The sequence below is a fragment of the Cololabis saira genome, chromosome 2, assembly GCF_033807715.1.
Source record: "Cololabis saira isolate AMF1-May2022 chromosome 2, fColSai1.1, whole genome shotgun sequence".
Classification (NCBI taxonomy): Eukaryota; Metazoa; Chordata; class Actinopteri; order Beloniformes; family Belonidae; genus Cololabis; species Cololabis saira.
This window is the reverse complement of record NC_084588.1, coordinates 29,369,725-29,393,985: the sequence shown is the minus strand read 5'-3', so window position 1 is coordinate 29,393,985 and position 24,261 is coordinate 29,369,725. Positions and strand designations below refer to the sequence as shown.

Below are 24,261 nucleotides of genomic sequence, written 5' to 3'. Positions count from 1 at the left end.
TCTCACCTTCTTTCTTTAGTCCAAGTGCTGGAGCACGTTTGAGTGACCATGGAGTGCGTTTGCTGTCATGTAGTTCAGCGTTAACACGGCGTGAAGAGTACAAGAGGGGGGACTTGTGTGTTTTTTTTCCCCCAGGATATCCAAGACGGCGAGCCATGGCCGCACAGGAGGAAGCCGAGCTCTCGCACAGTAAAAGCAGGCACCAGGACGGAGCTGGGAGTGTAAACAGCTCGGAGGGCTTCAGGAACGGCTATGTGAAGAGCTGCGTCACCCCCCTCAAACAGGACCCCCACAGGGGGGTTTTATTCACCCTCTGCAGCTTTTGCAACGAAGACGTGTTCAATTCAAAACTACTGAAGGTTCCAGCCCTCTACGTGGGCGCGTTGGTGATTTTCGCCGCGTCCCTGCTGCTTTCCAAGACCTCGCAAAGTGACTCTCTGTGGGATTTGCGGACTTTCCTGTCGGGCTTCTCGCAGTCCGTCAGCCCGCTGTTCAGCATAGGATGTGCCTTCTTCTTCCTCACGTTCTACCTGCGGAGGGAGCAGCGGCAGAGCGGCCGTTGCTGGCTGCTGTCGCTGCCGGCGTCCTGCTACCTGGGGGATTTTGTGGTGCTGCGGTTCCTGCAGTGGGGAGGAGGAGAGGACCAGCAGCAGATGCAGATGCAGATGGTGGGCAGGTTGCTGTTCGTGCTGGGCTGCGTGGGTCTGCTCACGCTCCTGCCGGCGCTCAGACTGAAGCACAGCGTGCTGGTGCTGCTGTTCGCCAGCGCCGTGTGGCTGCTGTCGTTCACCAGTCTGAGCGCTCTCCCCGCCGGGCTCAGACCTCTCTTCGCCGGCTTTGCCGGGGTCTCCGGCTCCCTGCTGGGGCTCGGGTTTGACCACTACCACCCGAGGAGGAGGGAAGAGCCGAGCGGGGTGTCCGGCAGCGGGGAGGAGAAGGTGCCCGTGATCAGACCCCGGAGACGCTCCAGCTGCGTCTCTCTGGGGGAAACCTCCACCAGCTATTATGGCAGTTGTAAAATGCCCCGCAGACCTTCGCTGCCCTGCATATCTAGAGAGCAGGTAGGTTAAACCCACAGATACTCTCATGTACACACTAGGGCTGTTCGATTTTGCCCAAAAATAAAATCTCGATTTTTTTCTCTCAAAATCCGATTTTCGATTACGATTATTTTGTGAATTGACAAAAGGCAAAGAAATTAATTAAAATATGCTGTTTTTATATTGAACCCTATTGGGCTTTAAGTGCAAACTTTGCTCTTATTAAACCAAAAATGAATGAATAAAGTGCAAAACTCTGTAAAATAAGTTGAAAAAAAGTTTTAAAAAATATAATAAAATATAAAGTTTTATCCCTGGAAAAAAAAAAAATCAGCAAATTAGCACTTGCAAACATACAGTAAGTTATATTTCCAATTAAATAAAACAAGACATTTTCTAATTAAACTAAACTGGGTCTTTGCATGCTAAATAATAATGCAACCCATGAAGGAGGTAGAGGTGTGTAATGTCACTCATTACATTTGCTGTTCACATTTGCAAGTTTTTTGCAAGGAACACGAGCCGGTCTACCGCATCTGGCTTGAGGGATGCCCGGTGGCATGTTACAACGCCCCCTCCTACACTAAAGAGCCTCTCCGATGGGGCACTTGTCGCAGGTATTGAGAGGTATTTCCATCAATCATTAATATGGTATCAATCATTAATATGTGTGCAGACAAGGTAAAAAAAAAGAAGTGAAAAATCGATTTTTACGATTTTCACGTTTTAACATCGTTCTAATTACATAATCGCGATTACGATTTAAAATTGATTAATCGAACAGCCCTATTTCAAATACTTATGTCACTGACAACAGCACTCAAGCCAGGATATTCCAGTTTAAAAAGAGGAGTTGCAGCCCTCAACTGATGTTGATGTTTTAATTTTTTGTTTTGGCCTGAAGCTCCACCCTCCACCTATCTCCCAATCACGAAGTCAGTTTTGTTTCGGCATCCGGGTTGCCAGCTCGGCTGTAATTATCGCAGCCATGGCAGCCTACGTTCCTGCTGCATTCTGCAGCCTACCTGGCAACCTCTGGTCGGGGGGAGGAGGGGGAGGGTACACGCCGCTCAACAATATTTTGAAAGTGACTGCAGTACCAGTTTTGGACATTTCTTACAGACGGCTCCTTTAAAGCCCTGAATTATGGTTCCGCGTTAAAATCGACGCAGAGCCCTACGGCGTAGGGTACGGCGTAGGGTACGCTGAAACGCGCACCATACGGTGCGGGTCACCGCGTACATTACGCCATAGGCTCTGCGTTGGTGTAACGCGGAACCATAAATCAGGCCCCCGCGTTAAAATCGATGCAGAGCCTACGCCGTAGGGCACGGCGTAGCCTACGGCGTGATGTACGCGGCGACGCGCAACATACGGCGTAGGCTGTGCGTTGGTGTAACGCGGAACCATAAATCAGCCTTTATTAGTCCATGGGCCAGAGCCCCAAAATTTCACTTGTCAGTACCACTCAAGGTTTTTTTAATTTAATTTTAGTTTAGTTTATTTCGGTCATGAGATCACAAAAAAAAGAATAAAAATAAGGCAAACATCAAAATAGCTTTTACAAAATTAAAAATAAAATAAAAATGACAACAAGGAAACGAATACACTGTTCAAAGAAAACATTACAAAAAAAATAAGACATAAAAATAAGACAAACATCAAAACAGCTTTTACAAAATTAAAAATAAAATAAAAATGACAACAAGGAAACGAATACACTGTTCAAAGAAAACATTACAAAAAAGTTTCCAAAATAACATCTAGGCCGAAAAAAGTGTATGCTGAAGCAAAGCTTATTCATTGCCTACCCTCAAAAGGATTATTTAAAGTAATGAAATAAAAGCAAGAAGTACCGTAAGAGATAAGACTGCCAGTAAAACAAATTCCCTCCATGGGGATAAAATAGATTCCTCGAAAAATAAGAAAGGGAAAAAAAAAAGTGCAGTCTACATGTTTCCTTCATCCTTGAATAATCAAATCAAATCGCCAATTAAATGAATACCCAAATCAACATAATAAGCATCACCACTCATTACTTTGGTATAGAGAAATCATCCTTCTTTTCAATGTTTTTTTAAATAAGGTTATGGTTCTACTTGATTTCAAATCCCTCTACAACTTATTCTATACATCCACGGATGGATGTATGGAATAAGGTGACAAAACGTACTTATGATTTTTGAAAAGATCCACGTCTATAGATGATATTTTGGTATGATAACCCTTCCTGCGTTGCAGCTGTATCATAGTTATCAGCTCATGAAGTCACCCAGCCCCTTCAGAAAATTACATTTTAGATGCTGCTGCATATCCTGGTTTAGACTCATGTTCAGGATATCTGTCAATGTTTCACAATATTGTCTTTGGTATCATTTTAAAGGGGACCTTTTAAGCATTCAAGTTAAGATGTGATACATTTCCTGAATCCTTATGGTCCTGTGAGTATTCCAGTTTTTAAATTTTGTGTCTCTGTTTTTCCTAGATGACACAAGGCTAAAAGATACGGTAGTATATCATTTAGGCAAAAATTGTGTAAAAATGTGCATTGTTTAGAGTTTAAAGAGCTGCAGTGACAGAAAGATTCACATTTTAGCTTGAATGAATGCTTCAAAGGTTCCCTTTAAAATGATACCAAAGACAATATTGTGAAACATTGACAGATATCCTGAACATGAGTCTAAACCAGGATATGCACCAGCATCTAAAATGTAATTTTCTGAAGGGGGGGTGTAACTTCATGAGCTGACAACTATGATACAGCTGCCACTCAGGAAGGGTTATCATACCAAAATATCATCTATAGACATAGATATTTTCAAAAATTATAAGCAGGTTTTGTCACCTTGAGTGGTAGTGATATCTGGTCTGGCCCATGGACTAAGTGTCATGAATGAGCACAGAAAACCAATCTAACTGTGCAGTATAACCCAAGAAGTCGAACTCTTACTCCAAATCATCAGCCTGCAGCTGGATATGCAATTAGTAGATGTCACGTCCAGGAAACAATCAATCTCATGAGTCTTTATTATAGAAGGTGAGTGTCATGCGAGGGATTAATCCAGATGTCCATTAAATTGCACTGGAGCTCTAATGACCATATATGTCGTGTATATTTTTTTTTTTGCAAGATACAAACAGGAAATTCAGCACAAATTGCACAGAACAAAATGACGCAACAAGCAACAGTGATCTCCCCCCAGATCTGGGCACAGATTTAACCCTGTAAAGAAAGTTAAACATATAGATGTTTACAGATCTTTTGTGGTTGAGACCCAGGTTCCTGTATTTCCTGATTGTATCTCAAGGAAAATGGAAAATAAATGCGGATGCTGTTAACATTTGGATAAAACAACAAGGCTGGGACACCCAAGACTTTGCATAGTACTCTATCTGTAGGAACAATTCAGTTTGGTAGTTTTTTTTTAATTTAATGTATTTGCACGTAACATTGGACTCAAAATGAGTCACAGTTGTGCAACAGTATGGAAAGAAATCCCCCCCCGTGAATAGTAAAAAAAGCATCCAGATGAACTGCTACAAGAGGCCCACAGTGTCTGATATCTCACAGGGAAATCACTGCGCTCAAACTTGTTTTTTTTCTTTTTAATATTACAGCTATCATCAATACCTGTAAATCAGCGTGCCGCTGTTTTACAGCCTGTCAGTAAGTGTACTTTATTATCAACCCTGTACATGTCTTGTGACATGTGCTGTGTTTATCTACATTTTATTGGGACTGTATCTTTTAAGTAGCAGGTACTTGGTGAAATGCGAGGCCTCGTCCACATGCTGTTAGAATAACAATCCGACCAGTGGCAAAGCCAGTGACGAGGGCCCACAGGTCTGTTTGACAGTATAGCAGTCACCAGCTCAAAGTGATGATGAGCAGTGCCAGCAGTCCTTAACAGAGCATGCGTCTCTTTCTTTAGCTGTTAAATATAAACCTTTACAGGCTGTGTAAAACCAGGCTGTTTACATTCATAAGCCGAAGGGGTCACCGTCAAGTTATGCTCCCTACCACTTTACAGCAGTTTTCCCCCCCACAGAAATCAAGACTATCGTGTTGCAATCTGGTGTGAACAAACAGTCGAAAGCACGTGAGCTGGTGCCTCCATTTATACGTGGATGATGTAGACATTACTGTCAACAATGAAATCTTAAAACAAATCGGTTCTCTAGTGGATGCCAGGCCGTCAGGTCACGCGCATTGTTTTTGTGTCGTTCGAGGTTGGTGAGAAATGATAAGAGGACTATAAATGCATGTCCAGTTCGTCTCAGTTGGGCTATTTCCAGCAGTGGTTTTTCACCTCATTGTGTTCCGTGCTATTTGTAGATTAGCAGTGACATTGTATAAGTCTTTAAATGAACCATTAAAACTCAAACACATAAAAGGAGTAGGGTGGATGGACATCTGCATCAGTATTATCAGCCTTCAACCTGTATTTGACACCTACACTACTTTACCTTTAGTTTATTTTAATATGAAGTAAACAAATCACTTGTGATCAAGGTTTGAGGTCCTCCAATGTATCGATAGTCCGAGTTAGTTTTCAATTGCTTTTTGCAAGTTTGTATTTGCAGCACAGAGTACTCTAAAAGTCACACACACACTATTCTTTTCAGCAGAATGTCTAAACAGGACATTGTTCTTGATTAAACAACTTGTATACCTTTTTAATTGGCAATCAGGATAATCAAGCGTGAAGACAGTTGGGACATTTTCCTGGCTTCTCTTCATTTAACTTTCGACTTTTCATGCAACACTTGGGCACATGCAGCCCAAATGCCATGTCATGGATGTTTTTATACTTTTACAGTGTTGCAGGAGCTGTGGGGTTTTAGCTACTGATCTCAGGAAACTCATTTTCTTCTTTGTTAGATATGCGGTCTATATGGTCAGTGGAGTACTGCTACTTTGTTATGAGGCATAATTTGTTCACAAACAGACTTTATTTGTGTCATAGGCTGGGAAAAAGAGGCACACACTAATATTGTGAAAGGAGTCATTCAGGGTTCACTAGTGTGAACAACCCCCCTCCATGCATTTTCTTCTTCCTCTTGCTTTTTTTTTTTTTTCACCGGTTTTGATCTTTGAGCTGAGGGATTGTTGTTTTTTTTGTGAGCTGCAACAAGTGGTTTTTCATCAGCATTTTATAAATTGGCAAAAATGAAACTGTTTAATTCAGAATAAGATGCACAAATATGAGACCCAACTCGGTGTAGACATTAAGAAAAAGATTATTTCAGAACAGCCAAAGTAAAATACTTGAAATCATTTTCACATTTTTCACAACATTCTTGGCCCAGCTCTTGTCCAAGCTGTCGATACCCCCTTTTGTTTATTAACTGTCAACTGTTTGTTTAAAATCATTCAACAGGACACCCCAGATCTAAACAATAGTTTAACTAAGAAATTAATCTTGTGCAGAATCCATGTTCAGGTAACTTCAGCACCAGTACTTTGGTACTTGGCTGTGTAGCTGTTCACCCGGTCAAAGCTCTGAAACCTCCAAGGAAAGAGTGATGTAAACACATTTCTCCTTATCCCCTTGTGTGCTCATTAGATAATTTGCTAAACTTGCTCTGGATTTTCGTGGGGGTCACCTTTTGCATGGTTTTAAGCTATTCCAAACTGTATACTGCATCAACACACAATTATTTTGTAAGCACATTTATAGTTTGCAGCATGAGAGCCATTGGATGAAAATAGCCACACCCATTAATGTGGGTTGAGCCTCTTTTGCGAAAGCACGCCATCTTAGATTTTTAAACTATCCACTGACTTGGTCAACGTGCTCTCTTAAGTCTATCAGACATGACTGATGGATACATATTTAATATGCATGCACAAAATAACTGCATTTTCCATTTTCAGCACATAAAGGGGTACTTGTCATCTGAATGTGAACACTTAATTAAGGAAACTTAAGAGAAAGCCAACGGATGATGGCTTACGGATAATAGTTATAAAAGAGTACTGCGGGTGTATTAAACAGTTACAGGTGTGTGTAGTAGTTGCATGTAAAGGCAGCTGTTTTCCTGGAGAACCTTGATGATGTGACACAAAGAGTTTTATTGCATCTCACCAACAGATCTAATGACTCATGTAGCTGACATGAGCATCAGTTGAAAACGGCTGTTTCAGGATATTTCTTTATCCATTTATGGCTAACTGTGAGAGTGGATTTGAGGGCCGTGCAGATGTTTCCTTCTCCACGCCAACTGAGTTTCATAAAACAGAACCAGGTGTGCATGTAGCTTTAGAAATCTTTACAAATGAAAAGTAGATGTAAACACTAGTTGACTCATCTTGGCGAGATTGACAGTGGTGCTACCAAACATCTGAGGCTTTAAGGAGTTTGGGCTTTGTGTGATCAGAATTTCATTTTATTTCCAGTCAGAACTCATTTTTTTGACATAATGAGCATTTTATGACATGAAAGAAAAGATGCAAGAACCTGTACAGTAATCTGTTACAACAGTGTCATGAAGTTATTCAGATATTTGAGAGTTTTAAGTTAATTCTAGGGCTATTCAATGTATGGACATTTAATTGTGATTCCAATAACAATGCAATTATGTTGCTACATATTCTGTGTTGTGTTCTGAATGACACCTCAGACGTGGACTCCACTTAGCCGTGGGTGAGCGATTCCCAAGAAATGTTGAGGTCACACTGGTGTTTCTGGCCAAAGGCATTTCAGGGATTATTTGAGCAGCTTTACCAGCATTTGAATCACTTTTAGTTGGCGTGAGTCAGTTTTATTTAGTCTGAAATGGTGTTTATGCTGCCACTTAAGTTTACAGTGGAAAATCTTATTTTAAGTTTGATAAATGCCACATGCTTTAAAAGTCAGTGGATAATCGTTTTAAATAATCTCGACTTCAGCTTTGACCAAAATAATTGCGACATTATTATTTCTTTCAGAATTGAGGCGCCCCAGCTAATGCCACAAGACGCAGTATACCCAATGTGGTTTAGCACTTAAGTTATTGTAGAGTCGTTTATTTATTTATTAACTTTTTTAGAGCATGATATGCTGCTTTTTAAATTTGTATTAGCATGTTAGCCATTTGAATATGTTGAAGATACTACTAACTGTGGATTGGTTCAGGTGCAAATTGCTTTTGTAAATGTTAAAGTATGCTGAGTCAGTGTTATGAATAACAACCGGCGTCTGATTTGTGAGGGTTTTTGTTGCTCCAGTTGTAAATCCAGTTGAAAAGCATGAGATTTCACTACACCTGGAAACACCGTTTACACCAAGTCTACACCATGTCTATGACACGTAAGACGAGAGGGTCAAGTTCCACTTGTAATACCTTTTGAAGGGTTAACGTTTTCATGTATTAACAGTCAGGTAAGCTCACCCAGCATGCTATGATTTTGTTAAATATAACAGCTGTGGAACTGGTAAAAATATGAATATATATATATATATATATATATATATATATATATATATATATATATATATATATATATATATACTGGAATAAGGCTAGCATACTTGGAAACCACCACGCGATATCATAGTTGAAACAGGACAATAATACTTGTATTATGTGTAATTCAATATTAGGTGTCTGATGCTAAGTCAGTTTATTTCAATTCAATTAAGAAATACTTTATTAATCCCTGAAGAAAACTTGATTTAATCTACAGTTTAACCTCTTTGATAATGTTTTTTTTTTGTTGCTAAAAAATGAGAACATATTCTTTTTCCAGAAACTTTGTATTAGAAATTAGAAAACAGCAACTAAAATAGCATTTGGAGCTATAAAGTTCCACTTAATTGGTTAAATATGCAATATCATTAACATTTAGCGTGTAAACGCATGGAACTTGATAAATAAAAGCCCACTATTTATTGCAGTATTTTTGTTTTTACAATGTTTATATTCCTATGATGAAACATTAATTCAAACATTGTGCACTTTGATAGTAAGAGCAGAGGCTTCAGCTGCAGCTCGTATCACTGTAAGGACGAGAGTACATTAGTATTTTGGAGAGTGTTATTTTGTATCAGTTCACTAATCACATTTAATTGTTAGTATGTTTTCATCTGAAAAAAATGTAATTGTTGCATAAGTCCGACTAAATTTGCATGTAAACATCTCAGTCCGGCTAAAATCGAGCTAGGCTGAACTTCTCACAGTCGGACTAACTAACCCGGATAATGAAGTCGGGGTAATTCTATGTAAACGCTTTCACCAGACTGGAGCTGTCTGATTCACTGTTTGCCATTTTTCCTGTTTGCTGCTATCAAAGGCTACCACCTGCAATTGTTTGTCCCGTAATAAGCTTGAAGAGCCCACTGCTAACGAGTCAAAAGTGGGAACCATTGCCGCCTATCGTGGTGGACTGTGACATGCTTGTCGATAATGGATTCCATTCATATGCATGTATATCAGGACAAAGAAAGGAGTCCAGTTAAATGGCAAAGTTGAGCTTTAGCTGTAACTTGACTAAACTATGTTTGCAGATCTATTAATAACCCTGCAGCAGTTCAGACTTCTGGTGAAAGTGATAAGTAAAGTTTCTAGGTCCATCCTACTGAGATTCCCATGGCAGTTTGTTATTAATTCAGACATTACGCCAAAATGCTCAGTTACCTTCAGATGTTTTGTTGCAAATATGACTTTAGCCATCCGAAGTTACTGCTCGCGGAACCTTGAGTCACCTAAATAGTTTGTTTCATCTAAAGTTGTCAGAAGAGGATTGCCATGACCTAGGTATTGGTATCTACTAGCAGACTACTATTTATTGAAAGCACACCACAAGTTGTTTGGCTACTAGTAGTTCTAAATTTGATCCGTGTAATCAGCAATATATTTAGTTTTTATTCATTCTTTCTCCTTTGTATTCCAGCAACATGTACATGAGGTTGCACATGCGATAGTACAGTATGTGACAGATATCGACTATAGAGGAGACTAGGACAGCTTGCACAAATGTAAAAGCACTTTTTAAAAGAGCAGCTCCAGGTTTTATAAAGAAGGAAGCCCGTTTAAGTATGACTTTGATAATGTTTGCAGTACATGTTACTAATAAACACTGAATGTGACAAGTGTAATTTTACATGTATGCAAAGCAAATGCAAAGGTTTATATGAATGAAAGGAAAGCAAAGTTAGGAAAACAAATTCTTCTGAGCCTCATCTCTCTGAAACTAAACGACTGAGCACCACAGAGAGTTTAATAGTTTGGACATGCACTGGCACTGACTAGCACATATTTGAATCTACCAGGAAAATCTAATTTTCTCTTCCATGGGCAGCTTGTTTCAGCAAACTATTATTATTATTATTATTATTTTTATTTTTATTTTCCAAAAGCAATGAGCTTTTCAGAGGTTTAATTTCGATTGAGTTTACAAGCAAGTGCTTTGCACACTGATACCACCTTTATCAGTCAGTAGTGTAGCCAATGGAAATTCGATTTTCATTGGATACCGTGTAGTTTTATTGTGTGTGTTTGTTTTTGGACACAAAAATTATGAAAAGATGATGTTAAAAGCTTCCTCGTGAACAGATCATACTAGTGTCACCTGTTCTGTGGGTAAGACCCAAATGAACAACTGTGATGTAATCAGGATTTTACATTTTGTATCTGAGCTTTCTTTGGTACGGTATTATGAAATCCTCGGTGGGTGAAAGGGGACGGTCTCTGCAGCTACTTCAGCACATCCTTTTTACTGTATGTGTCAGACTGACTGGTGGGGAGGGGGCCTGTGTTGCCGTTGCCATCTTCAATCCTGAGCCACACGGTGAACGATGTTTTTTGTGGAGTCTGAATTGTTTCATTTAGGCTGTTCCAGTTTCACTTAATGTTAATTTGTGCTTTCAGCTCTGTGTAGTACCACCGGGGTAACTCGAAACCTCATGCTCGACCAAAGCTTTATAGATTGACTGCAACTGCGAGGGATGAGGCTTGCTGAGTGTTAGATTTACTGCATTAGCTGTCTGCTTTCGACTTTAAGACGTGTCTAAAGTTGAGGAATGGAGTGTGTAATTATAAAGTAGCTCGATAAATCGTATAGTTGGATTAAGTTGTCACAAAAGTCAGAAATTGAAACATAAAATTAGGGCAATATTAATAAGTACGAATTACATTTTTACTCCTCCGTCTGTGGAATCATTTATATAAACAACCATTTTTTTATGTGATAACGATTTCGATGCCCAACCTGAAAAGAAATGTATTTTTCCACCTAATAATTGGAGTACGTGACTCCGAGACCCAGTTAGATATTTAAATGTGGAAAGGATAAAGTGCATTTTATTATATGTGTATATTTTAAGTAGACTTTTTGTGTTTTGGCTTTCGTAGTATAAATCTTAAATCTTTACTTCATGACTAAGACCTCAGAGGCCGTACTGGCAGTGCAATGCAGAATGCAGGGAGTGGGCCCCCTTTTTGCTTTTTGTGCGGTTACACTCTACAGGGGCAAGCAAGGGTAAATAAAACACTTAACTGCCCCCCCCCCCCAACGCCCTCTCTCCCCTCTCTCCGTCCCTCCATCCATCCAGACAAGAGCAGAGAGCCTGTGGACAGAAAGGTTGGAGAGAGAGCGGTGAAAACGCAGAGCAGCTCTCAGCTGTCACGTTAGCTTGCTGTTAAGCCATGTGGAATGATATAACATTGACGTCACAACCAAGTGACGTACCACAGGGTGATTGCAAAGAGGGGGAAAAGAAAAAAAAATTAGAACAAGTCTTATTAATTGCCTTGTGAGAGTATAGTGTCTGCCTCCAGCAGCAACGAGACAGGAGAAAGAGGCGGTGTGCAGAAGAAAGACTGCATAAGTGGGACAAGTGCAATGAAGAATTAGATTAGAAAAGCTTGTGTGTATCTAACTATATCTTAAATTATTGTGTTTTTTTTGTGGCTGAAAATCTGCAGCATTTTGAGGTCGTCTTTCAATGAGCGCAGAGGTATGAGCCTGCTAAACTAGTTATGTAATGTTTCACAAATCCTTTCTCATCAGCGTTATCGTTGGTAGAGGGGAGGTAATTGTGTAGAACCTAAATGTTGAGTTGCGGTTCAGAGGAATACGTCTTTACGTGTTACAGGTTCACAGGATCAACTCAGACGTGAAAATAAAGGCATAATAATGACGTACTTGAGTATGTTTTACTTTAATAAAATTGTGCCATGGTTAAAAGTGTTTAAACTGTGTGTGTCTGCAGTCTCTTCATGTGTTCCTTTGGGGATGAAATCCTACATGCATTTAGTAGAAGTGTCTTGAAATCTTCCATAGTCTTGAAATGGGTACATATTTTTATGATTACATGTATATGAATAATCAGATGAAACCTTGTTGAGCTTTTTTATATTGTTAGCCATGTGTTTTCTTTTTCTTTTCTTTTGCTTGTCTCGGTGACATTTTTAAATTTTATTAGTTTATTCAGGTTTAATACTGTATATATTTTGCTGAAATAACCTCTTGCTGACAGAAGAAAGTGCAATGCTTTAACATAGAGATAAATGTTATCCACATTCGAAGTTGGTGTGTTTGTATATTCTAAAAAAGCTTTAGTCTTTATTTTTATCTTTAGATTTTTCTTTTTGCAAACATTATCTCATTCCAAAGGAAAATACAGTTTGCTTTTTTTTAAACTAATGTCTTGATCATGAAGGTTTGAGAATTCAAAATTAAATGTGCCCATGCTCAGTCTGTCTTTTTAATGGGACTTTAAGCTGATTATTATAATTCTATTTGATAAAATGTGACCTAACCTGAGCCTTTTGCTTCAACTGAAGCAGAATGTCTTGTGAAGTTAACCTCAACAGTTTGTGATCTTGTGTAACAGCTGCGATGGCAAGACAAAGATGTCCTAATACATCGCTTAGCAACTCCTCCCTGATGTCCAGGTTGCGTTTGATAGTACAGATAAAATGTCTTGTGACGTCAAGAGCTGAATCAGCATTTGCTTTGCCTGTAATTCAGATATTTTATTTTATTTATTTATTTATTTATTTTGCATGTGGGGGGTTGGACTTGGAGCCAAAAGGGCAGTTACAACAGGTAGAGTGAATTCTGTTCCCACCCCTCTGCCTTTAATGACGGAGCTAGTTCTCTTTTTAATTTTTCATTGCAGTGGCACTCAGAACTGGCAGAAAGGGTTAAGTCGAGTGAGCCTCTGTGACTGCAGAGTGAAACAGGATGCAGCGACTGCATTGTCAGCCTGCTGGTGTGAGTGCAAACAGATGAGGAAATGCTGGAGCGGGTACTCCAAAACTCTGGTTGCCCTGGAAACGGTTTGCGTCATGATCACCAGCAATTAGCTTGCAGCTCTTTAGTTCTCATGATAGGTCTACCAGAGCCTGGCCTAATGAATCTTGTGTCTGAAGAGCCGCCGTCATAGATGGATAATTAAATATTAGTTGGTTTTAGTTACCTGCTCCATTTTGATCACAAATTAAGAAATTAATTACTATTATTTGTCTTTTTAATTTTAAAAGAGGCCATGCTGCACAGCTCTATGTGGTCTTTTTCTCTAATGAGCTTGATGTGCTGTCCCGACCTTGCTCGTATCGTCTGTACGAAGCTCATTTGTGGCTCACTTTTGTGTTTAGTCGAAGGCCAGACGTTTTGGTTGGAACAGAGGGGACACTAAAACCTTTTTGGGGATAATTAGACTTTTTATTTTCTGCAACTTGTCATGTCAGCTTCCTATATTTTGCCTGTTTCCACGACATAAAAAGTAATAAGGAAATGGCAACAAAGCTGTTGGTTCTGTTTGCAACACAATCAAGCTTTTTTCCACCTGACCGTGGGGATTTTTTCTGCTCGATTTGTCTCAAAAGAGTTTTATTACACCACGAGGTTGCCAACAATGCAAACATTTCAGGTGGCATAGGCTTTTGAGTTTAGGATGAGGTTGTTGAACCTTTCATGCTCCTCGGTGTTTGCTCAGTCCAGCGTTGAGGTGAGGGAAGTGGGAGAAAGCATGGTTAAATTTGACTGCTGTGACACGAGCGGTGGGAGGCCTCCCTTAAACGGCCGCATTGGGATTTTAAGCACAGAGAGGTAGAGGTGGAGGATGTAGTAAAGTTAACTTGTATTTAAATGAGCACATGCCATAGATTTTACTGACTGTTAATAGTTTCCAGACAACTTTATTGACATGACATAATCCTTCCCTTAAATATCAGGCTGCTCACAGCTTTTTGTGTTGATTAAAATGTAAATTTTTTTTAAACTGGCATTCTCCCCAAAACATTGAAAAGCCAACTCTCCAAAAATGATACGTTCTCCCTTTACTGTTTATCTCCGTTATTTTGCTCTCTGTATCTGTTTCTCATTCTCCCTGAATTTCTTTCGGTCTTTCTCTGTGCGCCTCTTTTGAAAACGGTGTCAGCACTGCTGCTTTTACACCAAAAGGCTGTTGCTAAGTGACGGTTGACGTCAGTTGAGCTACAGAGGAGGGCTTGTGTGTGTTTAGCAGCTGAGGGCAGATCCCGCTGAAAAGGGCAAAACTGTGAAGCACTATTAGTCACTGCTAAATGAAAAAAACAACAACTCCAGCCAACAGGATGACCGTTCCCAATACCTGCGCACAATTTATTTAGAGTGACTCGTGATAAAATGAAATCTTTGAAAGTAGAATTGTGAGATAAAGACTTTTTTTTTTTTTTTTTAAAGAGAGGCTGGTCTCTCAAATCTCCAACCCCTTTTCTTCACTTTTTCTTTAGTCTGTCGCCGTCTCCTTGTCTTTCTCAATTTAACCCCCACCCGTCCATTTGCCCCTCCCCCAACACACACACACACACATACTTATCCTATAATATAACTGAGAGTCTTTTTGTATGTGTGTTTGTGTGTGTGTGTGCGTGAGTCTAACTTGGAGCTTCAGTGTGACATCTGCTCCATTTGGTGAAGGTGGTTCTTGATACACTCGAGGTAATGGGTTAGCAGAGACCTGTGTTGTGCTCTCCAGGCCCCTCGCTCACCCCCCGTGCTCCTCTCCGCCTCATTCTCTCTTGTGACAGCACGTGGAATTTGACCTGTGAGCGTACACCAAACAAAGGCATGATCTGCACGTCGGATTAAAATTAAATTCTACCTTTTTGTTTTTCTTTCACAAGCTCTGTCGTCACTCATATCTTTTGCAGCAAGCTGCTTATTTTGTGTGCGTTAGGGCTGCAGCTCTGAACTTAGCCGTTCTGCTCTCTTGATGAACACAAGATATCCTTCTGAGAAATATTATGTAGCTGTGACGTGGTGGTTTAACAGTCAATATGCAGCAGAAGACATGTCTGTCTCTTGCATGTGTGTACAGTGTGTAATTGTAGCTGAGAGAGGTTGCCTCTGGAGGTACAGACACACAGCCAGCAGCGACTGGAGGTCTTCGGGGTTGAATTATGTGTTTGTAGCAGTCATATAGAGTGCTGCTGGAAGAATGAATGAGGAGAGAGCACAGTTTTAATCACCCGCAAACTCCTTTTGCAGATTATTGCACACGCCATTTTTCAGATCAAGTCAGAGTTTTGGCTGTCCAGAACTATTATTGCCTCATGTAAATGTAAGAATGAGAATATGCATGAAGATGAATTAGTCTCCAATGACCAGCTGATTGACATTTGGGTTTGAGGTGTCATAAGGCGTGATAATATATTTACAAACTAGAACGCACTTTTTAAAAGTTCTCTTACTTGCATGAATAATGTTGATATTTATTGCCAGGTGCCACAGTTTGACTCTCTTTTGTTCTTACCTATCCGGACCCTGTATCAAAGGATCAGCAGGATCAACAGTGGACTGGATGCCACATGTTGACAGCAGACACCCTGGCATTGCACCATAGTCCGGGGTATTAGGCTCTGGATGCTTGACTGCAGACAGCCGTAGTTGGCTCGGGGTAGGCATGGATTAAAGATGCAGCATGTGCGTCATCAGGTAAACAAATGGGCACACTGATGCTGAAAGTTTTGTGTTACTGTTGCTCAGTGGTTTTCATCAAAAAGAAAATACAGCTGATGATTTTCAACCATGGTTAGGTAGCTCTGAGTTCTCCTAATATTTTTTATTTATCTGTTGCTTTAAATACCTTGTTTAAAAGAGTATCACGAACAGTGATGGCCTTTTTCACATGGTAGATGTTTTCAACAAAGGCCGGATCACTCACCGCGTCAATTTTGTTACCTGATCATGAAGGAATTGCAGCAGAAATAATTATTTGCATGTGGAACAGCGGAGCAGTGACAGGAAGTTTCATGTAAAATTGGAGCTAAAATTCAGATAAATGAACATGGAAAATCTCCATTGCAAAGTAGCACCTGCAATTATTTCTTTCAGCCTTTATGTTGATGCTCTGCACCAATATAAAGGATAAATTGTGTTATAATAAAGTGTGTCTGATGCTCATGATTATAGTTCTCATAAATTTGAATACTTCAACATTTTAATATTTCTGGGTGAAAAAATGCATTCAAAATAATTGAAAAGGGAATTTAGAAGAAATAAACTAAACATATAATATATTTTGTGTGATTTTGACTAATAGATACCCACATGTCCTGAGCGAGAAGGCAATTGAAGACTGTGTATGAGCTTTGAGTTAATAGTGAAGAAGGAGGGAAAAGTGGTGCTATACCTGTTGCAGTCAACTTAAAATACATGTTGTTCAATGGGAATTTTTTTAAATTTAATACGTAAAAAGAAAATATTTATAACAGTAAATAAGTGAAATAGCCTGCCCTCAGCTGTTCTAATGAGGACTTGTTTGAATGATCCCATAATGAAGGCCACACCTAACAGCCTTTTTTTTTGTGTGTGTTAAGTTTAAATCAAAGTCTTTTTCAAATCTAGGAGATCAGTGTTGTTCAATGCGCCGTGGTGTACTTTGTATTAAAGTGTACCGAAGTATTAAAGTATTTGTCTTGCTGCTGGAGGTCAAGGGTTGTGGTTCGAACATATTTATGTGTCTCTTTTTATTTGATCTGAAATTATAGAAAATGCTGTGCATGTGCTCAGAATAAACCCATTAATCCCATATTGTCCTGAGCACATTTCTTTTCTTTTTTATGTATTTTTTTTTTCGTTCAGTCATTCTTGACCTCAGCTGGTCCTCCTTATGCTTCTTCCTTTGTTTCATAAAACATGTGGCCTCAGTCTTTCAGGCTATTTTTTCCCTTTTTGTATTTCTCCAGCAGCAGGTTCTCCTTTTTTTATTTTTATCTCGGCCACTGGGATGGTCTCACGTCATAATGTACGCTAGACCCCACAGACACCTTAATAACTCGTACGTAGAGCAAACCAGAGACTATGCTCCAATGCATTTCAACAAAAGACATTTTGTAGCGGGTTGCACCGCTGCTGGATTTAGTCCCTGTATTGATGCAGACGTGCAAACTACGCAATGTGATACTTTTAAAAACATATAATTGTTGATTTATCTATAGTTTGACCAAAGAGCTCGATGATTGCATGGTCTCTTACTTGTGCATGCAGCAAATACACAGCAGGATTATATTGTATTATTAATCATTTCCCTGGCTATCTCATGAATGTAAGTCCATTTATTTGTGTTTTGTCTCTAGTTCGGATCCAGTAATGTCTGATAAAAACAGTTTATGTTTTGCGTTCGTTAATGTCAGACAAACATTGTAAAAATGTGTAGTAATCACAGGGCAACAAAAGCAGAAAGCTTCTGTAAAACCAAAATATTAGCCTAAAAAAGGCTACCCCCCCCCCCACAAAAGACTTAGTAATGGTTATCTCCAAGAGAAAGAAAATAGGGCCTGACCTGATTGCGCGTGTGTGTGTGTATTAATTTTGCAAGTATACAATTTTAGGCTCTGCAGCTTTAATAACACCTTTTGTGAACGTGATATGCAAAGGAAAAACGAGAAGCTGCCTATAGCCAGTGTCAGTCACTTGCTTGTAAATGATTAACGTAAGCACTGTTGTGATCTCTTCTCTCACTGTTCCCTCTGTTTCACTCTCTCTACTTCCCTGTGAACTCCTCCTACCGCTGCTCAGCTCTGATGGATGGCGTTTGTGTTCACATGCTTGTAATTGGCCAGAGCTCCAGGGCTCAGGCGTTAGGTTGTGTTTATGAGAGGAGCCTGCACCGATTCCATGATAAAACCAGATGTTCCCTTACAAGGCTTCGAGCCTTCCTCGTGCAGCTCTCATGTCCATATCAGGTATAACCTTCCTGTTGTACTCGCGTCCGCTCGGCACTGAAGTATACCTTGGTCTTGGGGTCCGGCGCAGTCAAAAAAGGTTGTGTGCGATGGGCATGAATCACATGTTTGCACTTTGATAGAGAGAAATGGTCTGAATAAAAAAAAAAAAAGAAATGCTGAAAGTTTGGACTTCTTGTGCAGAGCATAAAAACTTTTGCAACAATAGTGTTACTGTGTTTTTGTCGTGGTACATAATGTGGTCACTTAGAGTACATTGTAATTTTTTTTTCTCACTTTAAAGTACTTTGGAAACACGGAGTGTTTTTGGTTGATAAATGACTTAACTTTTTAATGAGCTAATAGCGCTGTTTCCCACTTCGGCAGTTAATTGTACATAAAGTAACAGATATAAAATGGCTCAGCCAGTCCAAAATGTTCCTGGCCGTATTTTTCAGCGACGACTCAGTACAGAAACATGTGGTGCAGCTGCCCCGTTTCCCAGGAGCAAACGATGAAGTGTAATGTCATACAGATTTGCTGTTGTATTCGTAACAGATTGCAGCCTCACTGTTATCAGCTCAGTGTTAACACAGGGAAGATGTGTCAGATGCCAGAACACCAGGCAACAGGTTGCAGTGCTACAAAGCCAAATTTTACAACTCCGGAAAGTTATCTCATCGGCATCTTTGATCGTCGTGACGTACACTGCAGAACTATGCTGTTCACTTTACAGCGTAATCTAGCAGGAATTCCACATATCTGATATCCTAGTTCAACATATGATATTACATTGTGTTCTTGTAAAAGTTAACTATCAGAGTTTGGAAGGGAGGAAAAAAAGCAAACAAACAAACAAAAAACATTGCTTGCCTTTTATATTGAATATTTTGAAGAAGTGATGATGAGCAAATGTATATAAATGAAAAGCATGCAAGTAACATTTTATAGTACATCTGTGTGTAAGCAGGATGTGAGATTATTCCCTTGTACAAGGCTGTTTGGACACAGTTCAACATAAAACACTGGAACTGAGATTACCTTTGTCCCCTGACATATACCGAGTCCTTGATAATACTAACTTTCAATGGCACGTTGTAAACTGAACCTTGAATTTGATGTCGGTAGCAGGAAGTATGGCTTTAAGAAAAGGAAAACAAACAGGAGGTACTTATTGTATCAATAAAAAACAAAACAAACCCTGCTGATTCAATTACTTTTTTTTCATGAAATGAAACTCATGATGTTCTAAGTGAACATTGTGTGCGTCACAAGGTCGGTGCTCCTTTTAATAATTACATGTGTTAATAGTTGCTAAACCTGGACATTTTTTATGAACCTGCAAATCAGTGAATTAATGTCAGCAGGAAGGACTTTGAGAAGTATTATTGCGACCGATTTACACCTGGGCTCCGTGCCACCGCTCTCCAAAGGTCATGCCAATATTCTTGCCAATCTCATGATAGCGATGAAGTGCAGCGCTTCAGGTCAACAGAAAATTGCAGCGCAGAGTGCCGTCAACTATTCGAGCCATGATTTAGAGTGTTTTTCAGTGAATACGAAGCCTAAGTCATGCATGGATTGATGTGGAATATGTTATGTCAAGGCTTATTCTTTTTTTTTTTTTGTTCGTTTAAATGAGTTTGAATCTAATTTTAAAGCAAATGTGGCCGCATTATCCAATTTAAGTGAGCTATTTATAACTGAGTTATTACTAAAATCATTTTTTGGAAGTATGACTCTGTTCATAGATATGCTATTTAAGATATGGCGTGCATACTGGGAGGAACTCTGTGTACGTAGCATAGTTGAGACTTACGATATATCTGACAAGCAGATGTGATTATAAAGGAAACGCTTCCAAATACTTGGTCCAAACAAATCTTCACTAACTGTTTCCTATCTCCTAACAGTTTATGCATGTGTTTAAAACTTTCCAGCCATTCTTTTAGCTCATTGTAAATTTGAATAAAGCGGCAACAGAAAAAAAAATAAGCCTTTTTCTCAGATTCAAATACAGTTTCATTTGTTTTTCTTGTTATGCTTTTATAGGTCTGAAAAAAACACAGCGAGTGGTCTACGGGCTGCATTTTGTCAGCATCGGTGCCTGCTGAGTTTCTGTGCTGAGTACGGTCAAAAAGTTACGAGCCAGTTGAGCGTGAAACATACCATTGTGGGAAAAAGTTCATCACTGACGCACTAGGGTTGACCTTACTCATATTGTGGCATTTTTGTTGTTCCTGCGTCTTGCGTTTGTCATGCAAGCTCTACTCTGCGAAGCTCTTCAGCCGGCTGAAGAAATGCAGTCTGCATGAGCTGATGCTGACAGTTAAGAACCTTTTTATCCTCATCATAAACATTTTTATTATATTTTTTTTAGTGTAGTAAAGGATAAGTCACCTTGCTGTTTTTGTTGGGGTTCTAAAGTCTCTATAAATGATTTAACTGGAAGTAATGACCAGGAGGAGATCTGAATTGTTATTATAATTTGTTATCTGGTACAAATACTGTATTTGTGGAGATGTTGTGCTGAAAGGTCAGATTTTAATGTGACAAACCTCTTGCAATGCTCTGTGTTTCTGTCAGTGGCATTTGTTTAAAAACATATGAATTAAATAAAAAGCATTTTTGAACATTTTCTGAACATGTATTTTAAACATATGCTACATGCTGCAGATGCTACATTTAATACATGTAAATATGTATGTATATGTATGCAAGGAACATAAAATTCTCAAAACTAAAAAATAGGTTATGTGGCTGCTGCGTCATTTCCTTGTGATAAAAAGACGTCATCGTGACCTCTTTGACTTTCCTCTCTGGTGTTTATGACTACATTTGGGGACAGCGAATACCTTGGTTTCTGATTTACATCATGTTTGGGAGACAATATGAAATGATTTACACAAGTTGTAAATCTGAAACTGCTGTGTACCTTCATTTTGACATCCTAAAACTTTACTAAAGTGACATTCGAAGCTTTACAAAAGTACAAAATAACTTTTAGTAAATTATATAAAAAACCTCTGTCTGTCTCTCTAACGCTTACGTAGGTTTTGTTGAACGACAGCCGTCGTAGCGAGGAGAAACTACCCCACCACATCCATTGAGCTCACAAACATTCTCTCTTGGGAAATGGGTCTGGTCCGTCCCATTCACAGACATTCCCACTGGTACAGAATGCACCGAACAGAACAGGAGCGGGCCTTATGCGACTTCCCATACAGGATCCTCCAACAGCCACTATTACAAACCAAAAAATGGCTAAACAATTGCTAATTACACCCTGAATCCAGAAGAACAGTTATTTACCAATGTTCCTACTGCACTGCACACAGTTTTTTTTGTTTTTGATACAAGTCTGGTTGTCACTCTGGCTGCGTCACATGCTTTGTTTCTTTGACTGGTCGTTTGCCTACCCAGAGGTGTACAGAGACAGCTTGTTTGGGGTCTGTTGGTACTGCCTACTCGAAATGGAAGTTGAATCCAGAGGAACCAGGCTAACTTTTTGTATTGAAGAGGAAAATATTTTTTTTGTTTTTGTTTTTTAATAGTTAGCTGGCCAGTCTAAATAGAACCAGTTTGGGACAGTATGTATTTGACGTAGTGCAGCATAAAACATTTTTTAAGTAGAAAAGAGCCATGTCAGCCAAGGAAGTCCGAAGTGTCCCATGGCTACAAGTGTTGTCCTTTTTGTTAACTAACTCAGATATACAAATCTGATTCTTTAAAAACTGAAAATGAAATTGTTGGAGAAACTGCAGTAGCATCTCTGAGTTGGGGTTACTTTGTTATGTTGTCATATCTTTTTTATATTAGGCTTTTATTTAAGAAAAATAAGAGAAAAGCTTGAATGAGGAGTAATGGAAGATCCACGGACTGCTGTGTTGTGGTAATTACAGACATACATAAAATTTCAAAGTGACATTCTCACAATAGACGTCAAAAGAGAAACTGACAACAGCGCCACACGAGCGTAAGAGCGTGTTTCTGAGGAGAGAAAGTAGAGGGCGAAGCAGGGGCCTGCAGCTGGATCTGAAGGATTGACTTGAAGACTTTGCGCAGCAGAAAGCTCAGAGATTAGGCCTGTGATGTAAGCTGAACTTTTGCTTTGACCCTGGAGCGGATAGGTGTGTGTTCACTGACTCTGTTCTTGCTTGCGTTACACACTACCACTGAGTATGTTTTGATGCTTTCTATTATGATGCTCTCACATCTGGGGGGGTTATTTTGTCACACCGTACCGTAGCTGGTGGTCTGCTTTCTAAGCATGTTCCTCAAGATCATTTATTTTAGGCGTCTCATGTTCACATTTATTTATTTTTTTATTTATTTTTTTAGCTGTCTGTGTAGAACTTACATGATGTCCCCTCCAACCAATTTACGTTGCTCTGATGTTCATTGTGACATTAATCCAGCTGTCACAGAGCCTCTGCTGGTTAATGTGCTTTAATCGGTGTGTGAAATGTAGCTAGAGAGGAACCAAGAGGAAACATGCTGGCTGACGCAAGAGGAAACGTGCAGACTAAATGTTAATCTCAATGTCGTGATGCCCTGTGTAGGGCAGGGCCCGCTTTGGCTGTCTCGCTACTGGGTGCATGCTGCTTATTACGCCACTGATGTTAAATGTAATGTTTTTAATTGTTAGACTTTAACTGTTAGATTTTTGTTTTAACTGGTGAAGATATGTACTGTCCTGCACTTTTTAAAAGAGTGACTTGTCTTCTTGGCTCACAGCCATCGACAAATCCGGTCTCCCAGGAAAGTTCAAGGCCTGGATGTACCAGCATGGAGTCCTGCCTAGAATACTCTGGCCCCTGTTAGTCTACGAGGTACCCGTGTCAACGGTAGAGGCACTAGAGAAGACCATCAGCCAGTTTCTCAGGAGATGGCTGGGGCTCCCTCGGTCCTTAAGCAGCATTGCCCTGAATGGCCATTCCACCAAGCTGCACCTCCCATTCATTGGACTAACAGAGGAGTTCAAAGTCACCCGCTCCAGAGAGGTGATGATGTACAGGGACTCAGCAGATGTCAAGGTGACCTCGGCGGGAATTCTTGTCAAGACCGGGAGAAAGTGGCAGGCTCAAGAAGCCGTTAGCAGAGCGGAGCCAAGGCTGAGGCATAAAACCTTGGTTGGAACCATGGCAATGGGGAGGGCAGGCCTTGGCAGCTTTCCCAAGCCACGCTACGACCATGCTGGTGGAAAGGAGAAGCGCCAACTGGTCCAAGATGAGATACGTGCTGAGGTGGAGGAGGAACGCTGCAGAAAGATGGTCGGCATGTCCAAGCAAGGGGCGTGGACAAGGTGGGAGCAGGCAGAACCTGGCAAACTCACCTGGGCAGAGCTCTGGAGAGCTGAACCTCTGCGCACAAAGTTCCTCATTCAATCAGTCTACGACGTCCTCCCAATCCCTGCCAACCTGCACACCTGGGGCTTGTCAGATACGCCTGAGTGCAAGTTGTGCCAGAGGAGGGGCACCATGGAGCACATTCTGAGCTTCTGCCCAAAGGCGTTAGGAGAGGGGCGGTATCGCTGGCGCCACGACCAAGTTCTAAAATCCTTGGCGGATTCCATCTGCACAGCGATACAGAACAGGTCGCCCCCCGAAGCAGTCAATCACATTTGTTAGAGCGGTGCAGAAGGCCAAACACCAGCCAAACTCCACAGGAGGACTCCTCGCTTCCGCCCTTGACTGGCAGCTCCAAGATGACCTGGGAAGGCAACTCAAGTTCCCAGCTAACATAGCTACCACTTCACTCCGCCCAGATATGGTAATAACATCGGAGTCCACCAAGCAAGTGGTCCTGCTGGAACTGACGGTCCCCTGGGAGGACCGGATTGATGAGGCCAATGAGCGCAAGAGGGCCAAATACTCTGGGCTCACCACAGACTGCCAGAGCAATGGCTGGAGAGCCCACTGCGAGCCAGTCGAAATCGGGTGCAGAGGTTTCGCAGGTCATTCACTCCAGAGAGTGCTCAAACTCCTTGGAGTTGGAGGACTGCAGTTGAGGAGAACCACCAAGAACATCCTCAAGGCCGCAGAAAAGGCCTTGCGGTGGCTGTGGATCCGTAGGGGGGATC

The 24,261-nt window shown here is 40.4% G+C and overlaps 1 protein-coding gene across 1 annotated transcript in view; it reads left to right on the top strand.

Moving 5' to 3' along the window:
* Positions 1-24,261, top strand: part of pde3b (phosphodiesterase 3B) — a 59,391-nt gene continuing 35,130 nt past the window's right edge. The window contains exon 1 of the mRNA XM_061742792.1: positions 1-1,061. Coding sequence (XP_061598776.1) covers positions 156-1,061 — 906 coding nt within the window. The 5' untranslated portion in view covers positions 1-155. The remainder of the gene's footprint in view (positions 1,062-24,261) is intronic.